The 9,691-nt window shown below is 48.5% G+C and overlaps 1 protein-coding gene across 1 annotated transcript; it reads left to right on the top strand.

Moving 5' to 3' along the window:
* Window positions 1-490: 490 nt before the first annotated feature.
* Window positions 491-2,117, top strand: LOC115532846 (uncharacterized). Its single transcript, XM_030342819.1, has one exon. The coding sequence runs from the start codon at window positions 491-493 to the stop codon at window positions 2,057-2,059; it is 1,569 nt and encodes a 522-aa protein (XP_030198679.1). The 3' UTR covers window positions 2,060-2,117.
* The last annotated feature ends 7,574 nt before the right edge of the window (window positions 2,118-9,691 follow it).

Here is a 9,691-nt window from a genome sequence, read left to right as displayed (position 1 = left end):
AGATAAGAGGGGCTAAAAGTTTTACCTTTGTGATTTTTTTCCACAAAGTTGATTCTGATAGCATAAAACCCGCCATAAACAGAAAATCCAGTGTCTGGGCCAAATTTTGCAACTAAACATGTTGTTTACAATCGATGACTGAGAGAAGGTTTATTAGGAAAAAGGTAAATTACCTTCAATCAGAACAAATGTTCTTCAGCGCAATCTAGTGGCAATATGTATATTTGCGAGTGTTTGGTTCGGTGTCATTCGATTATATTTGCCCTCATCTTTAAATAGAGGTGTCAAGTGTCAAAATTGTAAGATATCTACCTTTATTTGTGTCTCATATTAAGACAGCCCTACCAACTGATAACGACCAACTGATAATTATTTCAGGTGGAAATGTTATCTTACACTTATGCTGTGTTCCATGGCTTTATTCACTTTAACCAAGTGTTATCCACATTGAATATTTCACTTGCACAACAATCTTTCTTTTGGCACCAAGATGACATTAAAATCTAGGTCCCTGGTGCTCAAGAGAGGGAAAGTGACTGACAAGTTCCGCTTCTCTCTGGACGGCACCCAGATTCCATCAGTCACCGAGAAACCCATCAAGAGCCTCGGAAAGACCTTTGATTGCACCCTGAAGGACGCTGCATCCATCAAGGCCACAAATCGGGAGCTGGAGGCGTGGCTGACAGCAGTGGACAAGTCGGGTCTGCCTGGTAAATTCAAGGCCTGGATTTACCAGCATGGTGTTCTCCCCAGGATTCTGTGGCCCCTGCTTGTGTACGAGTTCCCAATAACAACAGTACAGGGCTTCGAGAGGAGGATCAGCCGTTACTTCCGTAGATGGCTGGGCCTGCCACGAAGCCTGAGTAGCATCGCTCTATACGGGCACAACAACAAACTGAAGCTCCCCTTTAGCAGCCTGAATGAGGAGTTCATGGTAACCCGTGCAAGAGAGGTGCTGCAGTACAGGGAATCCAGTGATCCAAAGGTCTCCCAGGCTGGCATCGAAGTCAGGACTGGAAGGAAGTGGAGGGCGCAGGAAGCAGTCGAGCAGGCGGAGTCACGCTTGCGTCACAGCGTGCTGGTCGGCCCAGTGGCATCTGGACGAGCAGGGCTTGGTAGCGTTGCAACCACACGCTACGACAAAGCCCTGGGCAAAGACAGACGCCGATGGGTCCAAGAGGAAGTGAGAACTGGCGTGGAGGAACTGCGTGCTAGCCAGATGGTGGGGATGCGACAGCAAGGCGCATGGACGAGATGGGAACAGGCAGTGGACCGCAAGATCTCCTGGTCTGAGCTTTGGCAAGCTGAGCCTTACCGGATCAAGTTCCTGATTGCGTCCGTCTATGACGTCTTGCCCAGCCCATCCAACCTCTTCTGCTGGGGCAAGGTTGACGCACCATCATGTCCTTTGTGCCTCAGAAGGGGAACGCTAGAGCACATCCTCAGCTGTTGCTCCAAAGCCCTGGGAGAAGGACACTACACTTGGCGCCACGACCAGGTGCTGAAGGCGATAGCAGAAACCATCTTCACCAGCATCACCCAGAACAAGCCTCTCCGACCAGCAAGGCAGGCGATTGCTTTCATTCGAGCAGGGGAGAAGCCTAAGCCCAAGCCAAGGGGGGCAGTGGGACTCCTTGGAACCGCACCGGACTGGCAGATGAAGGCCGACCTGGGGAAGCAGCTCAGATTCCCAGAGCAAATCGTGGAAACCACCCTGAGACCAGACATAGTTCTGTTCTCAGATTCAACCAAACAGGTGGTCCTACTGGAGCTGACAGTTCCCTGGGAGGAGCGCATGGAAGAGGCCAATGAGAGGAAGCGTGCCAAGTATGCCAACTTAGTGGAGGAGTGCCGCAGAAGGGGGTGGCGTGCCCGGTGTGTGCCAATAGAGGTGGGCTGTAGAGGCTTTGCAGCGCGATCTCTCTGCAAAGCATACAGCATGCTTGGAGTCACAGGTGCATGTCAGAGAAAGGCCATCAAGACCACCACAGAGGCAGCTGAGAAGGCCTCTAGATGGCTGTGGATCAAGAGGGGCGATCCGTGGGTACATGCTACTTAGACACAAGTTGGGACTTGATCAATCCCGGCTGGGTCGCCTGGTTGAGGGTGTATGATGTTGCGAGCCCCGAAACACCCAATGACCCCAGGTTCCATCACTGATGATGTGTCTAAGTGCATCAATAGATGTATATTAAACTAGCCCTTGCAGTTGTGGAGATATACTCTATTTACTTTGGGTACGTTCTTTTCTGAAAAAAGCTTTTCCCCTGATATCGAAAATGGTATAGAATATCGATATTTTTCCAGGTATAGTATCGAAGTTAGAAAATCCAGTATCCCTACTGACAACACTACTAGAAACGCGATTGTGATTATTCAGTTAGACCTACAAGAAACATGAAATTTAAAAAAGTCATATCTTTGCTACTACCTTGGACATTTAGTTATGTAGGCTACATTTGCATAAAATCATGCAGGTCTACATATAAATGGGCGATATTGTGGAAATTGCAATAAGTGAAGAACACAACTTCGCACGTTGAGCACACAGCCGTGTGACTCATTTATTTTGTCAAAGAGCAAGAACGGAAATCAAAGCGTGCTGAAGGTAAACAAATCCCGCATGGGCTCTGACGTCATGAGACGCCGTAATCCTTAAAGGGGCCGCGATCCCTGAACCACCAAGACAGTAAATGACATGCAGTAAACGACAGCACAGTTGAAAGAACAACACATAACAAAATACTGTAGGTGAATTATGTTACACTCACTACACATGTCCCCCCAGAATTCACCATCAGAAGAAAACAAGAACAAAACCGTCGTACAGGGGGTCGAGGAGCCACGGTTGCGGCAGGCGTCCCGCCATGACACGGGTATGGGGCATGGAGTGTGGGAGTTCCGGTATGGAGGGGAGCAGGGGGCAGGCCCGGCAGGGGCAGAGCTGGAGGTCGTCCACGCTGCGGGGGCTGAGCCAAGTCAATGGGCCTGGCCAGGTCCAAGTGAGCTGGCTTGAGGCGGTCAATGGAGAGTCGCTCCGGCCTGCCGCCCATGTCCACCACAAAATGTTTGTCCCCCGTCTCCAAAACCCGGAACGGGCCCTCGTAGGGCGGGCGTAACGGTCCCCTGTGGGCGTCGTGGCGAATGAAAACGTAGGCAGCCGTGCGAAGCCCAGCGGGGATGTGCGACTGAGGGAGGCCGTGACGGGAAGTGGGGACAGGTGCGAAAAGCCTCGCATTGTCCAGTAGCGTGGACCGCTGGAGGGTGGCAGACCAAGGAACGTTGGTGCCAGGGACGAAATCCCCTGGAACCCGCAGCGGCTGGCCATAAACAAGCTCTGCGGAGGAGGACTGTAGGTCTTCCTTTGGTGCAGTCCTGATGCCAAGCAGTACCCACGGGAGCTTGTCGACCCAGTTGCTGTGTTTGAGGCTGGCACGAAGAGCAGCCTTCATCGACCTATGAAACCGCTCACAGAGTCCGTTAGCCTGTGGGTGATATGCGGTAGTGTGGTGGAGTTTCACCCCGAGGCTCTGTGCGACAGCGCTCCACAGCTCAGACGTAAACTGCGCGCCCCGGTCGGAGGATATGTCGGAAGGAGTGCCGAAACGGGCATCCCAGGTGCTGATAAATGCCCGTGTCATTTCGACAGATGCTAGCGACGTCAGTGGCACAGCCTCAGGCCAACGGGTGGTCCTGTCAACCATGGTCAACAGGTAGGTGAAACCGTGAGAGGAGGGCAGAGGGCCGACCAGATCCACGTTGACATGGTCAAAACGTCTCTCCGGCACTGGGAACAACTCCAACGGGGCTTTAGTGTGGCGGTGCAGTTTGGCCCGCTGGCACTCCAGACAGGTGTTAGCCCAGTCCCTAACGTCCTTCTTGAGGCCGTGCCAAACAAACCTAGCGGCCACCAATCTCTGTGACGCTTTCGAACCTGGGTGGGAGAGACCATGGATGGCATCAAAAACTTGTCGTCTCCACACCGTGGGAATGATTGGACGAGGACTGCCTGTGGAGACGTCACACAGGAGCGTGGTGCCGGCATCGCCAAAAACCACATCCTCTATTTTCAGCCCTGTAGTCGAGGTCCTCAGGAGTTGCACGTCCGGGTCTGTGGTCTGGTCCGCTGCAATGCGGTTGTAATCCAAACCAAGATGGACCGCTCCTACCACAGTCCGTGACAGGCAGTCCGCCACCTGGTTGTCCTTACCGGCAACGTGCTGTAAATCCGTGGTGAACTCGGAAATGTAGGACAGATGACGTTGCTGGCGGGCGGACCACGGCTCAGCCACCTTGGCCATGGCGAAAGTCAGCGGCTTGTGGTCGACAAAAGCGGTGAAGTGCCGACCTTCCAACAGGGAACGAAAGTGTCTGATGGCGAGGTAGAGACCAAGCATCTCCCGGTCAAAAGTGCTGTACTTCCGCTCGTAGGGACGCAACTGACGGTTGAAGAAGGCAAGTGGCTGCCAGGCCCCGCCCACCCACTGCTCGTAGACGGCACCGACAGCGTAGTCTGAGGCATCCGAGGTGATGGCGATGGAGGCCTTGGGAGAAGGATGTGCCAGCATGGTGGCGTTCGCCAGGGCCGCCTTAGTGGCAACAAAAGCCTTGTCCCTGCTCTCAGTCCAGTCCACAGCGTGCTTGGGCTTATCTTGCAAGGCCTCATGCAAGGGTTGCATGAGCTGGGCGGCTCGAGGGATGAAACGGTGGTAAAAATTCACCATGCCGAGGAACTCCTGCAGGGACTTGACAGTGAGCGGGCGTGGGAACTGCGCGACCGCCTCCACCTTTGATGGGAGAGGGGCTGCACTGTCCCTAGTGACTCTGTGTCCCAGGAAATCGATGACGGAGAGACCAAACTGGCACTTGGCTGGGTTGACAATTAGCCCATGTTGGCTGAGCCGCTCAAAAAGTGTCCGGAGGTGCGTCTAAAAAATTTTTAGACGCAAATGGGCGTGGCCTATGCCAAAAGATGCAGCAGACTCCAGTGAATATGTGCGTACAAGTTTTTGACTGTGGGAGGTTCGGTGTGGGAGTTATAGCCCCAAACGCGTCTTTCCTTGGTATAGCGCCACCTAGTGGCCGGCGTGTCTGGATTTTGTCGTCTGCATAGTCTTCACGTACCTAGATCTAGTCATGTAATTGGCGTGTGTGCACCATTTACGGTTTGGGCTGTAGTAGCACTTTCTTGGTAGGAAGTATAATAATAATAATAATAATAAAAATCCTTACAAAAACAATAGGGATCCAACCTGTTGGCTTGGACCCCTAATAATAGGAAAAAAAATCCTTACAAAAACAATAGGGATCCAACCTGTTGGCTTTGACCCCTAAAAAGACTAGAACTGCAAGCAGTTATGCAGGGGCCCAAGAAGTGTGCATTTCGCCGGCACAACGCGACAAGAAATGTGCGTTTCGCCGGCACAACGCGAAGCATGTGTTCAAAACGCTACCCTGAACCTCTGGATACAAAGGATTTGACTGTGGTAGGAGTAGCGAGAAGTCAGTGTAGCGTTTTCGCGGCCAAATTCTGTAGAAGATATACAATTTCCTCGTTTATTGCGCCCCCTAATGGCGAAATATTCCGAAATTTTTATCGAACGTCATTAAGGTTAGCACCAACATGTGTGTAGAATTTGGACTCGATCCGATGTCTAATTTTGGAATTTTTTGGATTTTTAATTTTCCACGTCTAATTTAGCTAATAAACAAATATTCAAAACTCTACCGTTTCGTCGTCGAAGGTCGGATCAAAAAACTGTCTCACGATTCCTTTGCGTGTGCGTCTGAAGATGTCGTGTGCAAAGTTTGGTGTTGATCGGGCGAGAAATGTGGGAGGAGTAGCGAAAAAACAGTTTTGCGGTTTTCGCGATTTAGCGAAAAATATTCCTTGACGCAAATGGGCGTGGCCTAGGCCAAAAGATGCAACAGACTCCAGTGCATATGTGTGTACAAGTTTTTGGACTCTGGGAGGTTCGGTGTGGGAGTTATAGCCGCAAACGCGTATTCCTTGGTATAGCGCCACCTAGTGGCCGGCGTGTCTGGATTTTGTTATCTGAGTAGCGGTGCCGATTCTGGATCTAGTCATGCAATTGGCGCGTGTGCACCATTTACGGTTTGGGCTGTAGTCCCACAAGTACGGGGGGAAGTATAAAAAAAATCCTTACAAAAACAATAGGGATCCAACCTGTTGGCTTGGACCCCTAAAAAATAATCCTTACAAAAACAATAGGGATCCAACCTGTTGGCTTGGACCCCTAACTAGAACTGCAAGCAGTTATGCAGGGGTCCAAGAAGTGTGCATTTCGCCGGCACAACGCGACAAGAAATGTGCATTTCGCCGGCACAACGCGAAGCATGTGTTCAAAACGCTTCCCTGAACCTGTGGATACAAAGGATTTGACTGTGGTAGGAGTAGCGAGAAGTCAGTGTAGCGTTTTCGCGGCAAAATTTTGTAGAAGATATACAATTTCCTCGTTTATTGCGCCCCCTAATGGTGAATTTTTCCGAAATTTTTATCGAACGTCATTAAGGTTAGCCCCAACATGTGTGTAGAATTTGGACTTGATCCGATGTCTAATTTTGGATTTTTAATTTTCCACGTCTAATTTAGCTAATAAACAAATATTCAAAACGGTACAGTTTCGTCGTCGAAGGTCGGATCAAATAAAAGTTCAATAATTTCTTTGTGTATGCGAATGAAGATGCCGTGTGCAAAGTCTTGTCTCAATTGGTCAAGAAATGTGGGAGGAGTAGCGAAAATACAGTTTTGCGGTTTTCGCGATTTTGCGAAAAAAAATTCTAGACGCAAATGGGCGTGGCCTATGCCAAAAGATGAAGCAGACTCCAGTGAATATGTGCGTACAAGTTTTTGACTGTGGGAGGTTCGGTGTGGGAGTTATAGCCCCAAACGCGTTTTCCCTTGGTATAGCGCCACCTAGTGGCCGGTGTGTCTGGATTTGGTCGTCTGCCGTCACATCACGGACCTGGATCTAGTCATGTAATTGGCGTGTGTGCACCATTTACGGTTTGGGCTGTGGTACCACTTCTTGCTGGGAATAATAATAAAAAGAATCCTTACAAAAACAATAGGGATCCAACCTGTTACCTGTTGGCTTGGACCCCTAATAATAAAAAATCCTTACAAAAACAATAGGGATCCAACCTGTTGGCTTGGACCCCTAAAAATCCTTACAAAAACAATGGGGATCCAACCTGTTGGCTTGGACCCCTAATAAGAAAAATCCTTACAAAAACAATAGGGATCCAACCTGTTGGCTTGGACCCCTAACTAAAAAACCTTACAAAAACAATAGGGATCCAACCTGTTGGCTTGGACCCCTAAAAATCCATACAAAAACAATAGGGATCCAACCTGTTGGCTTGGACCCCTAATAAAAATCCTTACAAAAACAATAGGGATCCAACCTGTTGGCTTGGACCCCTAAAAATCCTTACAAAAACAATAGGGATCCAACCTGTTGGCTTGGACCCCTAAAAATCCTTACAAAAACAATAGGGATCCAACCTGTTGGCTTGGACCCCTAATAAAATAAGAAAGGGTGTGTGTGAGCCTGTTCTCGTGTGTGTGTGTCAGGACTGCCGAGGTAGGGGAGAATCCTCTCCTACTCCGAGTGAGTACACAAGGGGATACCCAAGCACGCTTCAGATAAACAATATGGTTAATTACTAAATAGAAACAATGTATCAATTCAGTGTTGAATAAACTAGTTAAGATCAACATAGAGGATTTGGGTTTGGTATAGTAGTGAATCAAAATATGGAAAACACTAAATGCAAGCAATAGGTAGAATAAAAGGTTTAATTAGGTCGTCCAATTTAAATAGATAGTGAAGGGCAATCGGGTAGGATTATGAAAAGAATTGTGATTTTTAACGGTTAAGACAAAAGTGAGTCGCCCAATATTGAAGATGCAAGTTTTAATATTGTAATTTTTGTTTTCTTTCACATCTCCCTAGTTAAGGACAATAGGTGGATTGACGCTACATCTGCTGGGAAGGAGTCATACATGCTATGTTGTCAAATTGGATTCGGAAGTAGTGGGTTTACCTTCAAATGACACTAATACTGCTGCAACACTTTAATAATTTTAACTCTGATAAATTATCTTTTGTTTTATAGTCGGCCTGATGTGTATTCATTACGCACACATATGGCTGCATAAGGCAGATGCGGCTGAAGACTCTGTCTCCATCCCTCCACTTTGTGATCTATACCACCACATAGGTGGGGATTGATCGTATCCCAGGTACGGCATCCTGCAATAAGCCAGTATGGAAGGCTGGTTAGCCAACGACGGGTAAGATCCCACCTTGAAGCCCGGGACAACCTAAATCAGGCACAGTCACGATTACTTGGCAGAGTCACTCTGAGCACTGGCTCACTTGATCATGGAGTGACGGACTGCAACCATCATAGGAAAAGCCGGCTGATGAAAGGTGGAGGGGGAACAGGAGTCAGATATGTCAGCTATGGCAGCAGAAGTGGTCTTGGAACGGGGCATGTCGCGTTTTATTTCATTTTATTTTACCTTTGTGGTATAGAAGGCCACTAACGCATGTACGTTTTTTCGGTTGAGTGCATGACTTTGGAACAGCGTGGTTTCAGGCGGCTGATGGTAAACCCACCCATATTGGGGTTTGGATTTGGACATACTGGTTTCGATTTCCCTTCCCAAAAGATTGGTTTCAGTTTGCTGATGCTTAAGGTTAGACTTTCGACGTTGGGTGCACCAACGGCGTTCTTAGATTTGCTTATCATTTAATTCGCATGGTTTTGACCATTGCGCAAGGGGGGAGGTATTGAGGAGAATTAGGAAAATTTTTGAAAACAAGGTTTTTCTTCACCATACTTGCAAACAATGATTGACATCCAGCTAAATGAGTGTGAAATATTTGAAAAAACAGTGTTCAACAGATGGGTAGAAGCAGTCCCATCAGAAGACCAAAGTGTGGCTACGGTAATCAAGGTTCTGACTAGAGAAGTCATGCCAAGGTTTGGAATTCCGTCGCAAATTAGCTCAGGCGACAGAGCAGCGTTTTTTCAGAAAACAATCAAACAAGTGATTTAACATCTGCATGTCAAACAAAGATTAGGCTGTGTCTACATTCCTCAAACCACAAGGTATGGTGGAGAGAGGAATCGGACGCTCAAGACAAAGATTAACAAAATTAAATTAGAGTACTAAATTAAAGGACTAATGCACTACGACTGACACTAATGAGTTATCGCATGAAAACTAACAGAACGACGCATCTAACCCCGCATGAAATGTTTACGGGTCGACCCATGCCTTCACCTGTCATTCGAGGGCCTCATAAAGGACCTCCATTAGAATTGGAAACTGAATTAAGACGTTATATGGGACAACTAACTGGCATACACATTCTTATTTTTCAACAAGAGAAAGGCAGAGTTCCAGAGTTGGAGAAGGAGCCACCAAGGGGGGTGGAGCCGGGTGACCACGTGTACTTCAGAGTCTTCAGGAGAAAGTGGAACGAACACAGGAGAGAAGGACCATACAAAGTCACCAGCGCAACACCAACAGCCATCCAGGTGGAAGGAAGTGCCACGTGGTATCATCTCAACCACTGCACAAAAGTTGCTCAACCCAAAGCCAGAGACGACCGTGAGGAGGAGGAGCCAGACGCAGACACACGTGGGGCTGACC

Source organism: Gadus morhua, chromosome 20, assembly GCF_902167405.1.
Source record: "Gadus morhua chromosome 20, gadMor3.0, whole genome shotgun sequence".
NCBI classification, from domain to species: domain Eukaryota; kingdom Metazoa; phylum Chordata; class Actinopteri; order Gadiformes; family Gadidae; genus Gadus; species Gadus morhua.
This window is presented reverse-complemented; position numbering and strand designations above follow the sequence as displayed.

Excerpts from the sequence above, each read along its gene's own strand:
- LOC115532846 (XM_030342819.1), top strand. The coding sequence starts at position 491 with ATGACATTAAAATCTAGGTCCCTGGTGCTCAAGAGAGGGAAAGTGACT.